The following is a 19,794-nucleotide window of genomic DNA, read 5'->3' on the forward strand; positions in this document are numbered from 1 at the left end:
TTGATGGTATTCTGTAAACACTGATTCAGTTCTGGTGTTCTGGTGTTGCAGAAACATCCTATAACTTCTGACTGTTATTAAAATACAGGATTTTCTGAGAAACATGGCATTTTCAGTGTAGTAGTCAATTATAGGTTTGAGCTATCACTTAGTATTGTATTGTTCATCTTCTAGCTGCAGTACCAACAAAGGCAGTTTGATTTTAAGGATTTTTGAAAACCTTTGCTTTTCAGTGTTACTCTGGAAGTGAGTGAGGGTTTTACAGTGCATTTGGAAACAAATTGCAAACAAAATGCTTCTAGCTACTCTCCTCTGAATTCCACCAAAATCTTAATCCCTTAAAATTTCAAGAGATTGCCTGTATCCTAAATGTTCCCTTGGTTGGTTTTTTTTGAACCATTTCCCCTGCTACACGGCATAACACTGAGGCTCAGCTTTGTGCTCCAGTCGTTCTCTTGTTAGCCTGCTCCTCTGCTCTGGGCATGGGTGCCAGGGCATGAGCCTCTCCCCCAGGCATCTCAGTACAGCTATCCTTGCTGGAAAAGAGCTTAGCTTGGATTGAGGTAAGAAGGATCCTTGGCCTCTTTAATTTAGTAGCTTAGACATAGTGCCTAGGTTTCATCTTGTATTTCAGACATTTTAAAGCATCGCTGTTTATTTGCAGTAAACAGGATGTCTCAATAATCTGTTCTGACACTCCTGGTTTTGGAAGGAACAAAAGGGGAGATTTAACAAGTCTAGCATTTTCCTGCTTTGCCACCTACCTTCTCTAGCAGTAACGTCTTAAACAAGCATAAGCTATGTGTGTTATGCTGCTTTTGGAGTGCATTTAGCTTCCTTTGTGCCTACAAATGTACTGCATACTGAAATGAGGTGCTCTCAGCCACAGGTCAGTATGTGATGGCATTAAGATACCTGCTGCAGTGCTGACAGCTTCATTCTCCTCAAGCCCCATCCTCCATTGTGTGTGTGAACATTTCATAGTGGTAGAAAGAAGAAAAATGCCCTCTTTGATTATTTATATAACTTAGCACAGAGATTTTTATTACTAGCTATTTTTAACTGGCTAATAGTTGTTATCAGTGATCAGTTCCAGAAACATTTGTAATGTCAGCTTGGATGTTTTTCTCTCTCTTATAACCTTATTTCATAGAAAAAATATACATGGAAAACAAAATTAAATTATTTTTCTTACTGTACAGTTCTTAATAACAGTGTACAGAATATGCAAATATTTCTCTTGATTGGCTGCAGTATCTGACAATATCTCAGATTATCTGAGATGTTTGACAGGGTCCAAGTATCTAGCTTTGCTGCAAACCTCTACAAGAAGCAGAAAAAGGCCACATTTTCCTGAGAGCAAGAGAATCTACACAAAGCAAACTAAATAGGCTTCAAGCCGCTGAAAGACTAGTTATGCGCCTGGGGAAAAGAAGTTAACAGCCTTTTTGTTTGTGTTGCTTTCACTGTAGCCTTTTTAGAGCACTCTTTTTCCTTATCCTAAATGCCTCTTTTGCCTGCCAAGAATAAGGATAATTAAATGGCCTTTAAATGGTGTTTAAAGCTGCATGATAAGAATACCTATCCTCCTGATCCAGTTCCATGTAGTAAATATGGAAGGCATATCCAATCAAGCATGCTGCTTCATCACTCCTGAGACTCGCTTTAAGGCGGAGACTTTAAATAACCACGTTTCCCCCGCAGTGACATACACAGCACCCTTACAGACATCTCCAGCAGCACACCCTCTGCCTGCTGTTTATACAGTAACGCAACCGAATTGAACAGCAACAGCCTTACACACTAATTTTAAAGCAGTGCTCTGGTATTTGATTTTAGAAGGCAGCTAACCAACACAAATGTAGATGTAAAAGAACCCTAGAGTCCTTTTGACTGACCCGGTGATAACTGTATTTTATGCCGATATATGATTACTACTGCATTACAAAAAAGTACAGTTATTTTTTATTTCCTGATGGTGCTGAGGATGAGACAATTGTCAGTACTAGCTGTTTCTTTTTCTCACTTTTTGGAGTTTCTCCTTTATGATAAATAGGTCGTAATTGTATGGAGAAATGTTGTTTAATGGTTTTCTTTGCAGTGTTGGATAGTGTCTTTGTATAAACACTGTTATAGCATATGTATTGTTTGTGGTAAAACAGTGCATGCTTCAATGTGTTAGCCTCCTTCCGGATGAATCACAGAATCTTAGGGGTTGGAAGGGACCTCGAAAGATCATCCAGTCCAACCCCTCTGCCAGAGCAGGATCACACAGGAACGTGTCCAGGCGGGTTTTGAATGTCTCCAGTGAAGGAGACTCCACAACCTCTCTGGGCAGCCTGTTCCAGGGCTCTGTCACTCTCACAATAAAGAATGAAAGTAATGAATTGCAAGACTTGGAGACCTATCTATGTCTCCTGAAATATTTTTTTTCTGAAGTATAATGCTTTTTAAAAACCAGATCTGATTATTCACGTTAGTCTCCACATTTCCTTCCCCTTTTCTTTATTGCATGAGGCATTAGCCTGGGAACACAATGTTTCTCAGGCTTTTGTCTGTTCCTGCTGCTTTGCCTACTGGAGGGCAAACAGTGCTACTTGGTTTCTGGCATAACTGATTGCTATGGAAATTATTACTGTGTCATAAACAGAGGATTTCATGTGTCAAATATGCAATAGGAACGCAGACGATTCTGTAAGCAGAAGGTTCCTGGTAATAAGGAAACGGGGAAGAGAAATGCAGAAAATACAGGATTCTTGTGCAAAATCCATTGTTGCAGATTCTTTTTCAGAAGGCATAACCTTCAAGGGCATGGGGATGAAGCAGTTTGCTGGGTTTTTTTGTTTTTAAATGGGTAAGAAGATAAATGTGCATTTCTGCTTCAGGGAATAATTCTTTTATTTTGACTCCAGCAGTTGGCACTGGCCAGAGTGATTTCCGAGGACATTCAATGTATGTCCCAGATCACTGCTCCACACTAGGGAGACTAGACAGCTACCGCTCTGCTGTGCAGCGCTCTGAAACCAAGGACACCAGCTGCCAGACGGAGGAAGTTAAAGTTGTGCCCCCTTCGATGAGAAGAATACGAGCTCAGAAAGGACAAGGCATTGCAGCCCAGATGTCTCAGTTCTCCAGCTCATCTGGAAACATGTCAGTGATGAGTGATTCTGCTGCAGTTATATTTGCTTCTCGCCAAAATAGTGACATTGGTTTTCACAGCTTGCCTCGGGCAGGCGCGAGAGTGTCTCTGCAGTCCCTAGAGCAAACACAGAGTGTCTGTAGGCAGACAGAAGACATTGCTGGCACTTTACCTCACCAGGTCAGTAAATTGCAAGTGAATGATAGTGTTGTGCATCTGAGGAATAATGCCACAACAGGGACCCTATTGAGGCCAAAGTCTCAAGAGGTGAGAAGTTACGATAGTGAAAAGTCCGCAAGCCCAGCATGTGTGGTCTCTCCACATGCCACGTACTCAACGAGCATCATACCCAATGCAACACTATCATCCTCCTCAGAAGTTATCATTATTCACACTGCCCAGAGTGCTGGATCATCAGATAGTAAAATTACCAGCTCCGCTGCCTACCCAAAGCCAAGAGACAATCCTGTTGCCAGCAGTGCAGTAGGTGGGAAAGAAGATCACCATTCATCAAGTGGTAACTGGAGCGAGAGCAGCTCCACGCGTCACTCACAGACTTCAGATACCATCCCATCAAATACTGTCATCATGCTTTCTCTTGGTGACTCTGCTGTCTCTCTTAGCACTCCTGGGAATGCAGAGGCTGGGTCTCAGAGCATGAGCTACAGCTGTAGGAACAATCTTGCTTTACCAAACCCTTCCCAGGACAGTGATGGTAGGAGTGAATCTAGCTGTTCAGGGGAGCGAGCACAGGCAGCAGTGAACAGCACAGAGCATTGGGTGTACAAGGCTGCAGAAAACAGTGAGACTCCTTCACGCAAGGTGGTTTGTACCCTACCTGGCTGTGCCACTCCAGGTAGCAACCTGAGCAGCAGCAGTCTGGAGAGGACTTCGGTCAAGGATGATTCTACTTCTCTGTGTTCTGTAGACCACGATGGCTATTACAGTTCCATGCATATGGACTCTGGACTGAAGTCAGACATGCCATGTGATAGTACTAATGGTTTTGGGAACACCAGAGACAGCGTGATAAATGTCTTCGAAGGAAAGGAGAAGAAACATCAGGATGACCAGTCAGGCCAAGGTGACAAATCCCTTGCAAGAAACATCTCTCTGAAAAAGGCAAAGAAGCCACCTTTGCCACCATCCAGAACAGACTCACTCAGAAGGATGCCCAAGAAAAAAGCCCAGTCCAATGGACAGGTACTTGATGAAACCCTCATTGCCACCCTCCAGCAATCTCTGCAGTTGAATCTCAAGTGCAAAAATGGCAGCTCCCCTTCCCAGAGCCCCTGCAGTGATTATGAGGATCCCTGGGTGTTGCGCTCCCGCAGCCAAAGCTCAGTCAGTGCAAGCAGCAGCATGATGTCCACCACTGCTCCAAATCTGTACTCCATCTGCACAGTCACTCCCTCCCAGAGTGAAACAAGTAGCATCAAGTCGGAGTATGCTGACCAGTGGGGTTACTACAGCGACTACGCCACCGTGGCAGATGACCAGGTGAAATCCCCAGTGACCCATTCAGCCAGTACATCATCTGCTCTCAGTGATTACAGTATCAGCCACCTCAGTGATGGCTCAAGGGCTTCTTTGCCACAAGTGCCCAGTGGACTGGCCAAACCAAAGAGCACTTCTCCAGAGAAATCCCACCGAGTCACATCACCATCGAGTGGGTACTCCAGCCAGTCCAACACACCCACTGCGCTTACTCCAGTGCCTGTATTTTTAAAATCTGCATCATCAGGGAATGGAAAGTCCAAGCTGAAGCCTAAAGTGCCTGAAAGAAAATCTTCTCTTCTGTCTTCGGTATCCATGTCTTCATCCTCCACTTCTCTATCTTCAAATACATCTACTGAAGGGAGTGTGAGTGTAAAGAAGTTGGACCCCACCCTGAGCTCTCCTCCAGATCCTCGTGTACCTCCTCCACCATCTTCTCTTCCAGCACCGCCTCCCCATTGTCCTGAACTTTCTCCTCCCCCTCCTCCTCCCCCAGATGTCATGGATCTGTCACCATTGCCAGCATCTCCCATATTCCCCCCTCCTCCACCAGAAGCTGATGTAAATTCTTCCTTTACCCAGACTGTCCCATGGTTTCCACAAGAAGGTTCCATCAGTTCATTCTCTTCCCATGCTTCTCCTCCTACTTTCTCTGTCCCACCACCAGCACCGCCTCTTGATCCCAAACTAACAAAAGGTGCGACTATAATGTACCCACAGTATTCTTTTAAGAGACGAAACCAGGAAGATTCTTCCTACAGTCCAGTGAAACAGCCACTCAACAAGCAAGACACATCAAGGCCTGTGATGCCCTTAGTAACTACCAAAGCATTGCAAATGGTGCAGCTGAGGTCTGTGAAAAAAGCAGCAGAAGGTGAACCCTCACCTGAATCTGCTTCTGAAACCATCTCTCAGGAAAAGGGTACTGTAGATTCATTATCCCAGTCTTCCCTAAAGGCATCTCTCTGCCTAAGACTCAGTAACAGCTTAGGTGAAGAGGAAATGAAAATTCAAGGCACTTCATTTAAAAACTCTGTTCAGACGCTGGCTCGGGGTTCTCCTCTCATTGTCTCCGATAACGCAGCTGCGCTTGACAGCGATCAAGTGCCTGCAAGTGCAGTAGGGCTAAACAAGTCTTTAGAAGCTAATTCCCTGGGGACAGCTACTGAAGACAAGCCTGAGTCTCTGGTGCAGAGTGAAGACCTCCATTCTGGAGTGTCACCTCAGGGGTCACCAGCACCTCCCAGCAAGACTCAGGTTGTTCTGCCAAGCAAAAAGCCACCTCCTATTTCAAAAAAACCCAAACTGTTCCTTGTTGTACCACCTCCACAGTTGGATCTTCCAGTGGAGAAAATAGCTGAAGTGAGTGATACCGTCAGAAGCACATCAAGCCCTACTAAGAGAGACACTGGGCTTGCACACTGCGAGGAGGCGAGAAATTGTCTTACAGATGGACTCAGTTCTAGCGAGATGGACTCTGGCAGCCTGGTTCCTGAGGGAGGAGCTGCCGGATTCACCTTCTCTGAGGCAGTGGGAGCTAATGCCTTTGTGGTACAGCCTGCTGCATCACCAATTCAAGAAGAACCCAGGCAGGAGGAGCAGTCCGCTTTTGATGAAGGAAGCAGTTCAGGCAGCAGCCAAGACAGCAACAGTAACGCTGACGGGCACCTGTCTCAAGAGAACGAAAGTGGTGAGTCTCTCTTCTCTGACTCTTCTTCAGATGCAGCAGTAGCTCTGATAAAGAAGCTGGGGGGTGAGAATAGCAATCCTAGCATTCAGATGGGCTTCTGTAGGGGAAACAATTTCTTGTGATAGTTAAAACTAAGAACCTAAAGGAAGTTCCAGGGATCAGACAGATACTTGATGAGATTTCTTGTAATTCCTTTCTGACTTTTTGTTCTTACAGACATGGAAATAAGAATTATCCTTTATTTAGCTATGCTAGGATTAAAGCATGCTATGAAAATGTGGCTAACTTTGTTGATTTTGATTTTGCATTTTAGTGGAAACAGTACAAATTCTCTTTCAGTATTGTTCTCCACCTGTGTGTGTAAGCAAGCGTAGGCATTGTGTGCACTGCAGTTCCCTAAGCAAGCGTTGTTCTGAAATCACCATAATGACAACGGTGCTATCACTCAATCTCTGCTTTGCCTTAGAGGCAGTGAGGGCTGTTTTTAGGCTTATGTGCCTGTTGGGTTCCCAGAGCAGTCTGACAGTCTTCTTCGTTCTCTCTGCGTAGTGGAGGTGTTTGAATCAGATACAGTGAATAGTTCATTCCTGCCAAGCAGTAGTTATGGGGAAGAGACGGACGGAGTGGCAACACCAGCGAGACCAAGGACTACTGAGGATCTTTTTGCAGCCATTCACAGGTACTGCAGATATTGCCCTTCCCATACTGTCAGGTCTTCTAGTTCTCTTACAAATTAACGTTGTTTTACTAAAACACCCAATTACAACACTCACTGCTTTAACAGAAAGCACGCATTTATCAACTTTCTACTAAAGCTATATATGAAAAAGATAAGCAAAAGAATTTGTGTTTTATTGTTTTATAAATATATTTAATCTATTCTAAACTAAAAGCTACCAGATTAAATCAATGTAGATTATAAGTATCCTACCTCTTAAAATACCAAGTTACGTCTAGTATTTATTGTACTGTTCTCAATCTGCCATATTAACTCTACTGTTGCTTTTTCTGTGTATCTTTTTGTTTTCATTCTCGTTCTTCTCCATCTCTTTTTTACTCTCTTTGCTGCTTATATGGTGCAGTTTGGGACAGAGGCTCAACGCTAATGCTTCATGGCAAGCGTGGCTGAAACTGGCAAGTAACACAACATGTCAGTCATATGGCGAAACATATGGCAAACGCTGGATTATAGTTTGCCATAATCCAGCCTGAGGTCGGGTGTTTTGTGTCAAACCAGTTCATGAATGAAATGTGCAGTACTGGCTCTTATTATTAATGACATTATTCATTTCCCTTAAAAACTAATTCATCCTGAATAGGCAACTAGACTTTTGTGCTGTTCATCTTAGGCTGTCAAATAAAGAAAGGAAAAAAAAAAAGCTTAAATCTGCAAAATGAAACGTGTGCACCATTTAAACAGCACACACAGAAGACCATTACCACTCTCTGAACTACTGAGCTTGCTTTTAGAGTAGAATTGATGTAGTGCTAGTGCCATCTTGTGGCTTTGTCTTTTACGTCAAAATGTAGCGGGGCCACCTCTTTGAACTCCGCAAGTCCGGTCACAGAAGGTGCTTGACAGCATCCGTGTAGGTTGACCGAGGTGTGTTCAGTGAGTTTGCACTTCTGTGTGCGAGTTCTGCATCAGGAGCACTGAGGGATGGGAAAAGCCTGTTGTGAGAACGTGGCTGGGAGCCAGGAGACTGCAGCACTTGGAATGCAAATGCTTTTTTTTTGTTGTTTTTGAAATTATTCTGGTTTAGATGTTACAAAAATTACAAATATATACTGACTTTTTATAACTTACAGTTAACCCCGTAGGACTTGGCCTGTAGGAGCTGTTCTAAAAATGGTCTGTTGCATTCATGTTGCATGGTGCTCACTAGGACTGCGACAAATCTGTTTTTAGAATGAAGTGTTCTGGCCAGTAGCCTTTCTCCATTATGTAGGCAGGTAGAGAGTGGATCTCTGTGTGTATGCACATAGATGGAATTCATGAGTTTATGGGGAAATGGACAATGGAACTGGATGTGACATAGTTAAAACTGCTTGACACATTTGTTATTAAGACCTTGCTTTTGCTGGCTTTAGACTTGAACCACTATCTTCCTTGGTTGTTAATTAATAAAAACATTTTGGTTTTCCCTCCTACTAACTCTTAAAAGTATTATTTCAGTAATTGGCACTCTTGAATATGTGCTTTGGAGTAAGACAAGAATTTTAGTGATATGTGCATTAAGGGCAGGAATAACAATGTAAGTTCAAGTCACAGTTCTGTTTGAATACGTACCCTATCACTGTCTGAAAAGCCATCAAAACCAAATTTGGTTCTTAATTTTAAGCTTCTGCCATAATCCGTACATGCTAAAAAAAGTTGGTTAGATGCTGACAGCAAACTTACAGCTCTGTATTTCATTCAGTCTTACCAAATTACTTCAAGCCAGGATAACCATGTCTTTCCCTGCAGATCTTTGAATTTTACTTTCTGTTTATTTGGAATTTAATCTTGTTTTTGGCAGTAATACAACCACAGCATTGGCAGCCAAAACCCTAACGAAGGGAAATCTTTTTCCCGTAGCTAAGGCACACACAGGTTCACATAGAGACTCGCAGATCATCCAAGCACCAAATTCACTTTCTGTCTATAGGACTGAAAAACAGTTAAATCTAGTCAAGGTTCTTATTTTACCACTGCAGAAGTTGTAATTTTATCCCTTTATTATCTTCTGGTGTCCACTCATCCTCAGACTGGATGGATGTTGGCATTACACTCTTCTTCCAGAAAGTCAGGTGCTGTTACAGCTGCCTGGGGGAAGTATTGTAAGTGATCTGTGCATAAACTTCACCACCTCAGAGAGACAGGATCGCTCCAAAGTCTTGGCAGAGTTTATGGCAATGTCTGTTGCTGCCACCTACGCAGCTGATGGATCCCACTAGTTTGTTTTCTGGGTTTGGTTTGGTTTGGTTTTTTTATCAGTAGGCTGCAGTGCATTAAAGACAGTTGAGCCTGCCTTGGCACAATTTCAAGGCCTTTAAGTAACTACAGCTAAATATCACATTAAGTAGAAACTTGTTTTGCAAAGGGAACGGTCTGTATTGAACACATGCGTGATAGAAATGAATGTGGAATGATAGCATGATAATAATGTATTTGTAACAAGTCTGTTAACTTGTTTTAAAATCTTGCCAAAATAGCATATGTAAATTAGCCTTTATACAATCTTTTAAAATTAATTCTTGCTTAGCCTGCAAAGAAGCTAAGCAGCTTTGCTACAGATACTAGGCATATAATACATGCACATTTCCTTAAGATTTCTAATAATGTGAAAATGGAGGAAATGAAGTACAGGTTCCACTTATTCCCAGTTCCATGATTTTTTTTTTCTTGCTCTTTTTTTGTTATTCCTGAACTTTACGTTTAAATTAAAAAACACCCTGCCCTTTCATTTTGAAAGATAACTTTTCTGTCAGGAAGTTGTTCTCTCCTTCATCTAGCCAGAGTTGCAATGTCAGAGCACCAACAGAACTGTGCATCTTAATAGAAGCTGGAAAACTCACTTTTCACTATTCATTTAATGTTTGGATTAGGAAGGAGATTTTTTATGACTCATTTAATCTGGAGTGGTTACATGTGGCTCATTTTACTCCATCTTCAGCAGCAGTGCACTGCAATGCCCTTTTCTAAAGGCAAGTGCACTAAACTACACTTCCGATTCTCCAGAGAGCATGAAATGAAACAGAAAAAACAAAAAAACCCAGCGTGCTCTAGCTGACGTATTTTTAATCAAATCCCCAAGCTAACAGAAATGGCATAATCTTTACAATGCGTTAGTCTCAGCACTGGAATACTGACTCCAGAAAACCTGGTTCACTAAATTTGCTAAAGTGGACATCAGTATTGCCAGTTTTAGTAGTTTCATTGTTCCAGATTTGAAGAAAAAGAGCAATAAATTTAGTTTATATTTTCAGTACCTCCATTAATGCCTATACAGTTTTGGTGGTGTTCTTACTCATGCTTTGGATTTAGATTAATTCTCCCTTATCCCTCTTTCTTCCTTAGCTTAATTCATTGTCATTCCTCTAAGCTGAGCTTAATGAGGGAGGCAAAAAGTCTCATTTTTTGTTTGGTGCTCTTTTTTTGCTGTTTCTCAAACTTAGATCCAAAAGGAAAGTCCTTGGCCGGAAAGATTCTGAAGACGACCGTACCCGCAACCATTCTCCGTCACCCCCCGTGACACCCACTGGTGCTTCCCCAACCTTAACTACCCTCAGACAAGCTGGATCGATTCAGAGAAGTGTACGCAAGAGCAGCACCAGCAACGACAACTTCAAAGCCCTGCTGCTGAAGAAAGGGAGCCGCTGTGACACCAGTTCCCGCATGTCCGCGGCAGAGATGTTGAAGAACACGGACCCACGGTTCCACCGGTCAAAGACAGATGCCTCCTCTGACCTTTCTGACAGCCCTGCCAGCTGTTCACCCAGCAAGAGCAAACGGGCCCAGGAGGAGTGGGCCAAGAGTGAGGGCCTGATGCCAAGGAGCATGTCCTTCTCTGGCACTAGGTACGGCCGGTCACGAACACCTCCCTCTGCTGCCAGCAGCAAGTACAATGTCCGCAACCGCATCCAGAGCAGCCCTATGACCGTCATTAGTGAAGGAGATGGGGAAGTGGTGGAACAGTCAGAGGGCAGGGTTCGAAGGACTTTAGAAGAGCAGCAGGAGAGGCAGCTTGATATGTTTAACAGTGATGAAATGGACATGAATGACTTTCCATATGCTGAGGAGGCAGGCTGCAAGGAGGCCCTGGATCCAGCCCATCTAGACTTAGTGACTCAACCAGGTGGTACTTCCAGGAAATATCTAAGCCCTTCAGCTGAAGAAAGTTAGAACGCAGTGACAAAAGGCTTTGGATATTAGTCTAGAAAATGTCAGAGGACTAGATTCCAGAAGAAAGCCCAGACCAGGACAAGTTTACTTTGCTGAGCATTTACTCCATGAACTGCATGTGTGTGTTTAAATGCTAAAGCAATGATAGTTCTGCATGGTTGAACTGGGGAAGACTTGCTTTGAATGAGTGGTCTGTGGCTTAAAGAACATTAACAGTTGCATTTTTTGTGTAAAGCCTTAGAAGTCCTCTTGTGGGGGGGGAGGGGGGAGTTTTCTCAGAGCCTGTAGGGGTGTGAAGTTTTTCTTTTTCTTGAGACTGCAATTGTGCAAGCAAAATCTAGGGATGAGCCTGAAAAAGAGAAATGGGAAGGCTTCTGTGGTACAAGGTGAATCTTTGGTTCAAAAGCATTGTATTGGTGCAGCGTTGTGTGTGTGTTAGGCAGAGAGAGGCAGGATGAAGCACATTTACCTGTGAGAAGGTAGCAGGGTTGGTGCTGTGGTTGCATGGCTTATTATCGGGGTATGTCCCAGTCTAAGATGAAGCGTGTCCTGCTAAAGCAACCAGGTTAAGAATTGGTCCAGGGTACTTTTTGGTTTTTTCCTTTTTTTTCCCGTGGGGAAAATGGAACACGTAGTTAACGTGGAAAAGGGAGCAGAGTTTTATACCACACGACTAGCTGCTGTGCAGCCACCCACGTACACTTGGTGAAACACTTCCAAGTTAATTGCTTCCTTGACTGGAGTATTCCCTTAGAGAACTGGAACAACTGGATGTGTGCAGAGGATGTGAGCAGACAACAGAAAAGTGGGAGAGGAACGGAGCAGTGTACTGCCAGAGTTTGGAAGGTTCATGTTTCTGAATTAGAAAGCAGAGTTTGACTTTGAGAACTTGCACTACAGAGCTGTAGGTGGAGCCTGCCTTTCAAAATTGAAACCTGGGAGTTGTGTTTTGCCAGAAGTCTTTCTTCCATTTGGCAAAATGGGGAGATTATGACTTTTCATCACTTGAAATACAGATAATTGCTAACTTTTGGTTACCAAAGAATAAGTTACAGTTACTTTCCTTTTTGATTTGCCTGCAGTATTTCTCTTCTTTTTTAACCTTAATTTAGCGAGGTTCATTTTTATTGTATATTTTACAGAAAATAAAAACATTTAACGGTTTTTCAATTGTAAAGAAGACCATTAATTAAAACTGAAATACTGGCTGGAGTTTTTGGTTCTTAGTAGGAGTGAGTCTTTTAAGTTTTAAGAATAATTTTGCATCATTTGATGGCGTGCGCAGTTTTTGTATTGTTTGTAAATACTGGAAGTTGTTAAAATATCTTTTGATCTCCTTACCGTAGAATTTATACATTTTTAGATTGCTTTTAAGAAGAAAAAGCACTCTTTGTAGATTATTTATTTTAGAGAAATATGCTTGTAATCTCTTTCTTCAATCTTTTACTTGTTAGCAATGTAAATTTCAGGGGCCTTCGTTTAACTCTTCCCTTGACAAGAGGGAAATAGTGATGAAAATGCTGTGACTGCTTCAATAAAGAAAAAGGCTGCCAGTTGCCATATTGTCTCTTGAGTTGATTAAAATCTCCTTCAAAAGATGTCCCACAGTGTATGGCAACCCACTGAATCCCATAAACCATGCATTCAGCTACTCATCTCCAGTTCTCATTGCAAAATTTACTAGTTCACTCTACAGACAACTAAAGCAGACTTCACATCCATCCCATTTTGGTATCTCAGTGCTGAGACTAAAAAATTTGAAATAATACCGAGCTTTTTTCCAGTATCCTGCGGGAGTGTTTCTGCTACTTCTCTCTTGCTTTTGCCACCTGTCCCAGAAAACTAAAATTCTTGGAGAACCAGATTATAAGCAGCGTGACTGAGAAGTGAAATGAAGTGGAGGTGAATCCAGCTGCACTCACTGGAACAAGGGTGGGACTAGCTGGTGTACAGCAAACTTTCTACCATTTTTGCATGCTAAATATATTTAAAGAACCACTGGATTTTTAAAAAGGAAGTTAAAACCTAATTGGATAAAGTAGATCGTTTCAGATTTTATTAGTATTGATTTAAACTACATACTGTCAAAAAACATTCTGCAGCTGCTAAATGTCTCATGAGTGTTGCTTTGGTGTTTCTCCCAGAGCTGATCAGATGAAACATAGTGTTGTGTCCTTTTCACAGCAGCAACTGTCCCTTTCAAAGCTGTGTGTAAGTGCTAACTAGTCCTCACGCCACTGTCCTGACAGGAGAATACTCAGGCTTTGTTTTATTGTTTACAAATGGGGAAAACATCAAAGTGAAAAATTGCAGCATTGAAGAAAATGGCAGTTCTGGTGTCTGCACCTTCTGCATTGTTTGCAGCATTTTGTATGAAGTGGCTGTAGAAGGGAGCCTAGCCCCTGCCTTTTCCCTGATGCCAGCCGGCCAGTGCTGCCAGCTTTTTTTATAGACTATATGGGGAACTCTTTGGAAATTCTCTGTTTATATGCACACCATCTTGTCAGTGCAGGTGGGTGAGATGAAACTTACAGGCACCATGGGCTGAATTTCTTTACTGGACACAGGTAGCCTTGGTGCTCATCTAAAACACTCATCTGGGTGGGGAGAAACTTGATGAAATTCAACATGGGCAAGTGTAGAGTCTTGCATCTGGGGAAGAACAACCCCATGTACCAGTACAGGTTGGGGACTGATGTGCTGGAGAGCAGTTTAGGAGAAAGGGACCTGAGGGTCCTGGTGAACAGGAGGATGACCATGAGCCAGCAATGTGCCCTTGTAGCCAAGAAGGCCAATGGCATCCTGGGGTGTATTAGAAAGGGTGTGGTTAGTAGGTCAAGAGAGGTTCTCCTCCCTCTCTATTCTGCCTTGGTGAGGCCACATCTGGAATATTGTGTCCAGTTCTGGGCCCCTCAGTTCAAGAAGGACAGGAAACTACTTGAGAGAGTCCAGCACAGAGCCACGAAGATGATGATGGAGTGGAACATCTCCCTGATGAGGAAAGGCTGAGGGAAGCTGGGTCTCTTTAGCTTGGAGGAGACTGAGGGGTGACCTCATCAATGTTCACAAATATGTTAAGGGCAAGTGTCAGGAGGATGGAGCCAGGCTTTTTTCAGTGATGTCCAGTGATAGGACAAGGGGCAATGGGTGCAAACTGGAACATAGGAGGTTCTACGTAAACATCAGAAAAAACTTCTTTACTGTGAGAGTGACAGAGCATTGGGACAGGCTGCCCAGAGAGGTTGTGGAGTCTCCTTCGCTGGAGACATTCAAAACCCACCTGGACACCTTCCAGGGTGCTCTGGGTGATCCTGCTCTGGCAGGGCGTTGGACTAAATGATCTTTCGAGGTCCCTTCCAACCCCTAAGATTCTGATTCTGTGTAAGGTGAGTTTGGGCTGAGGCTCAGGTTTTGGCTGATGTGCAGATGGCAGTGTTATGTAGCCCTGCTGATGTTGCTACATAACTGGATTTTACACAGGGTAGGTTGTAGCAAAGAACATTAAATGTGCTGAAATATGTTTAATAGTGCCTATAATGATATTTATTTAGGCAACTGATGTAACTTTCTTATACCACCATGTCATCTCTTCACTGCCATCACCCTCTGCAGCTGCACACAGAATTGGTTAGTAGCTCAGTTTTCTCACCAGTCCAGTCCTTGGCCCAATTTTCTGCTACAGAACCTTGAGAGCATAATAGTTCTAGGCTGCATGTTCTGTACTGGCAACAACATCCAGCTTCAAAGTTACTTTATTTGGTTATAATCTTCTGTCATAGGGAGGTTTTGCAGTTGTAGCTTTATTGGTCAACAAGTATAGATTAAGTGTAGCAAACCTCTGCTGAAGATGTACAGAACAGTAGGAGAGGAGGAAAAACACAAACTTCATCCATGCTAAAGAGAAAAAGGAGACTTGTCATCCTGATGCTAATGAGTCATGCTGTTACAGAGCTCGTTCAAGAGTTTACAGTTGGTTTACAGTTTGCCTCTGAAAAAACAAATCATTGTTGAAGCTAGATGTGAGATTAATTTCTGTTTTTCCTTTTGTTGGGAATGATTTTCCACTTCAGTCTTTTCCTAAACTTTGCTCTGTATTAACTCAATCTGTGCTTCCTTTGTTTAGGTTCGATTTATTCTTCCTGTTGTCAGATAGAGGCAACCCCAATCCACCTTAGAGTTAGAGCCCTTCAGTTACTACGTTAATGCATTCATACAAGCCTTTCCTTTTGATATACTGGAGAGAGGAGAATTTATTATCTTAATTTAAATGAAGGATGGTTATGCAAGGAGCAACAGCTTGGTAAGAGAAGGTTTGGAAGGATAATGGTAATCAGTTTAGAATTTGGGAAAGAAGTGGGCTTGATAAGACATGGTTTTGAGGAACCAGGGCTGGATGCTGGTTCATGCATAAGGCTTGGGCTGAAAGAAGGCACAGAATAATGGCAGGAAAAGGAAGCAGAAAGACTACTGAGAAGTGCAGTGAATGCACAGGATGACAATAGGGTATGAGGCAGGCAGGCTAATGCAGATTCTTGAAGAAGCTTCAGCAAGTACAGAGGAGAGACAAAGGCCGAGGAATGATGGGATAGTCACAGCAAGGGGAAAAAAATGTAGTCTGTGTTTCTTCACAGTTCAAAGGGCAGCCAAACTCAGTCAAACATGGAAAAAAAAAAAAAAAAGTTTTAGAAGAGGAAAAAGAGCACAATTCTGTGAGGTTAAAAAAGTAGTAATAGGTTGAAGTAAGGAATGCTCTAGGAGACCTCGGGCAACACTGGGCAGGTAGCTGCAGGCTTGAGCACAACTCTTTGAAGGGTCCTGTACAGAAAAGCTGTGCCTGAAGTCTGAAAAAAATATGGAATGAGAAAGATTAAAGCTCAGATTCACCATGCCTAATTGCTGCCAAATACCCTGAGTCCTATGGACTGGCTTGTGTTCTCCAGAGATTTGTGTCCTGGTAACCTGCTAAACCTTCAGTCATTCCTGGAGTGAAGCTAGGCCACATTACGTAGATGATGTACAAAGTACATTATGCTCACTTTCTGAGTTTCCCTTTTATACTTACTTTCTGAAGAACTTTCAGAAGTTATTCAATGGTTAAGATTAGGAGAGTCTTTTGACATAAAATTGATGATTTTATTGATTCTGAAGAGGTGTTACCAACTTTAAATCAGAGCACAGCATTAAAATCTTGTGGGTATTCAGGACTGGATCATGACTGTGGCTATACTGGTGTGAATTAATAGATACTCAACAGAGTAAAATATAGAGCTGTTTGATAAAGGAAGTCCTTTGTCATATATTGTTCTGAAAGACTGGGTAAAAGCCTTGGTAGTGCTTCCCCAGGAGAATTAATATATTTTATGTTGCAAATTTAGCTCTTTGCAGTTAGGTTATTCCACATTATGCACAACCAACCTTTTAAGGGCAAATCAGTTCTTCTCCCAACAATGCTAGTGCAACATGTCATTGATTTTTAGAAGGAAATTGTCTTAATACTGAATCCAAATGCGTGTGCATTTGCATGTGTGGGGGTGCATACAGAAGAGAGAAAGGCCACTCCTGGTGTACAGGAGTTGCTTCTGTCTAGTATACTACTCTATTTGTACACCAACCTTCAGTAATAAAAAGCAAATTCTAGCTACTGAAGGAACAAAAAAAAGTAAAAATGTGTCAGTATATGTAGGTTGCAGAAGGCTGCATGTTCACTGCCTCTTGAAAAAAATAGTTAAAATGTAAGTTCTGTGTTTAGATGGTAAAAACTAACTTTGTGGGGGGAGTAAAAGAGACACACTAAAACAATTAGATAAAATCTGGCAACAAACAAGAAATACAAGAAAAAAAACCTGTCCTGTCTGCCAGCTGAAGAAGAATGCTTCCACAGTGACAGTATTCAAGAACTAAGCTTAACTCCCATGTTCTTCCTGTACTTCTTGGTAAGAAACTGTTTTATTTAAAAGTCAGTCAAATACACACTGTTAGCTCCTGAAGGCACAAGTTTCTGTTTCCACTTTTCTGCAACCCAGTGTGAAAAGAGCATTAGAAATGTAGCTGGTGATTTCTTCTGGGACAAGGAAACTGATTTCTAGGCCAGCTTAAAACCAGTGAAAGAGCATTATAGTGACCAGAGCAGTTGGTGCCCAGCACGGCATCGCCAGTTGAGAAGCTGCCCTAGTGGAGTCTAAAAGACAACTCCCATCATTCTCTCCTAAATCAGGATGTTGTAATGTGCTGCCTGAAAAATTAGGACTGTTATAAATGACTGTGCCAACCAGGAGCTGCAGTGTAGTCAAAAGGATTAAGAAAAAGCAAATCCCAGATTTAGATAGTCAGTACATCAGTCACAAATGGGAGTAATAATGTTTTTAATATATTTACCTTTTTATAGAGTCCTAATACAAAGCAAAAGTACATTTCAGAAAGGAGATCTTTAGATGAGAAAGATGTGTGTGCCAGGGAGCATGTGGCTGGGAGCAGAGGCCCTGCAGTTGCACAGAAGTCGGAGTGGCTCTGGGGTAGCTGAAAGTCACGTGCAAGCCATGGATATGACATGCAGTACCAAACCACTGATCACCCCAGGTGGGTCTGGCATATTCCCATACACAACATACTTGGTCTTTTAGGGCCAAAGTCCAAACTTCAAATTCAACAGAATGGTCTCTGTGAAGAGAAGGTATCCCTGAGTGTTGTATTCAAGAGGGTTGTCCTTTATTCCAACATGGAACACTGATAAGACTTTTTCTCCATTTAGTGATGCAGCTCTTTCTAAAACTTGTCAGAAGTAAAGATTGAAAAGCAGTTGATGGATTATCTTTCCAAGATTAAAAAATCACCAGCACTACTTTGTTTCTATACTGTTAAGCACAACCCTAGTCAAGGAAGCTTGTGTAAAATAAAAGCTTTTTCTGAAGTGCAGCTCTGAAACCTGGGACTGACTACACAACAAATTGGTAATCTAATTCATGGGGGTGAGTTTCTTGCATGTTGTGTGACAGCATCTGTAGAGCCAGCCTGAATTTTGGGAAGAAAGAAACTAAAAAATTACTTTCTGTGCCACAAACATGGTCTGTCTCAAGTGATCACCAGTGTCTGGGAAATTGCAGCATGGTCCTAGAAACAAAACTGTTATTCCATGTTAGAAGTTATCAAAAATGCTTGCTGAGAGGAGTGCACACCTCACTAAAACCCCTGATTATACCAGCAGAGGGAAGAAAGTACCTTGACAATAAACTGAAATTGTCTTTCTCAAAAATCATTCTGGTTATTACTCTCATTGGTCAGACTTTTCCTTCTCTGGATGAGCCACATCTCACGTCATCTATTAATTTATGTAGACTGCCTTAGTCAGCAGTATTCTTTCAACAGGCATTTGCTCATCCTGCTTCAAATATCTTGCTAGCATCAAGACTTCTTTGTGATACTGGTATATCTTCTGAAAGCCTGCCAGGAATATTAAATATGTAGGGAGTCTAAGCTTGATTGTCCTTTATGCCCTAGTCTCTAGAGCATAGACTCCCAAAGTTAATCTGTCTGGAAAAATGCTGTCAGTGGCAGCAAATTCTGCTCCTGTGCTGGCCCACGTGTGTACATGACAGCATGGGGGCTTCTAACCCCCAATAACTGAAGCCTTTTTGTTTGTTAGTTTGTAGATTCAAAGGAGAGTGTTTCCTGCAGTTCCATTTCTCTCACTTCTTCTAACATGATTTGCCAACCTTTTGATTCTCCTGCCTTTCCCCTCTCTTAGCAAGTCTACTTCTCTTAATCACAATCCCACACGTCACCTTGTCATAGTCCTCTACCAGAACTCCAGAGGCTGACCATGACCTCCAAGTTCTTGCTCACCATCCTATTTCACACCCAGCTCCCACAAACTAGAAGCTTGGCTCTGTGTCCTTAGCCACCCCACCTTGTACTCGCACCCATGGAAGGATTACAAACCACTACAGACAGCAGTGACACCACATTAGCAGTAACAGTATGGACAGGTACATGGAATGTGCATCTCCAAGTACTTTGGGAGGTGTCTCTGCTGCCAGCACCCAGCATCAAGTTGTCATTTGTGCCTACAATGGGAGCCTCTTCTACAGCCTGTTAGCCTACACCTCACAAGATTGTTGCATACAGTCTATTTTACTGCTCTCTTGACCTGCAAGCACCTGGGTTTCCTAAATATACGTGAAGAGAGGTGGCCCTGAGACAAGAGATTGTGTGTATTAAATAACTTTTCTCAGTGAACAAACTGTTAAGATAAATAGCCACACATCTTGATTTGCATTTGTCAAGAAACTTATGTTCTGAGAGATGATACCTGGAAAAAAAAGAATTCCATCAAATAGTGCCTAACTGGGAAAACTGAAAACAACAGAAAATATATAAACTTTTTCTGGCAGTCTTTGATTGCCTTTTTCAGCAGTCTGTACCTCTGAGAAGATCCTGGAATCTGGAACTCAGTTTGTTTCCTTTGTGTTTGCAAGGCACTCAATTTTTTTCCTCTCCTCCCTGCCTCCTGTTGGCACAATGTTCTTATTGTGATATACAAACAACCAATGAGGGATAATAAAGGCAGGTTGGTGAGGAGGGTTATAA

The 19,794-nt window shown here is 42.4% G+C and overlaps 1 protein-coding gene across 6 annotated transcripts in view; it reads left to right on the plus strand.

Annotated features, from left to right (window-relative positions):
- NHSL1 (NHS like 1) overlaps positions 1–12,769 on the plus strand; it is a 176,964-nt gene extending 164,195 nt beyond the window's left edge. For 4 of the 6 annotated variants that reach the window (XM_051615865.1, XM_051615867.1, XM_051615868.1 and 1 more), the window contains 3 exons: positions 2,913–6,326; positions 6,876–7,005; positions 10,485–12,769. In XM_051615865.1, the coding sequence (XP_051471825.1) occupies positions 2,913–6,326; positions 6,876–7,005; positions 10,485–11,211 (4,271 nt within the window). In that variant the 3' untranslated portion in view covers positions 11,212–12,769. Of the gene's footprint in view, positions 1–2,912; positions 6,327–6,875; positions 7,006–7,408; positions 7,461–10,484 lie in introns of all 6 variants that reach the window. The other 2 variants (XM_051615870.1, XM_051615866.1) reach the window with 2 other exon arrangements.
- Positions 12,770–19,794: the final 7,025 nt, after the last annotated feature.

The sequence above is a fragment of the Apus apus genome, chromosome 3 (genome assembly GCF_020740795.1).
Source record: "Apus apus isolate bApuApu2 chromosome 3, bApuApu2.pri.cur, whole genome shotgun sequence".
Lineage (NCBI taxonomy): Eukaryota > Metazoa > Chordata > Aves > Apodiformes > Apodidae > Apus > Apus apus.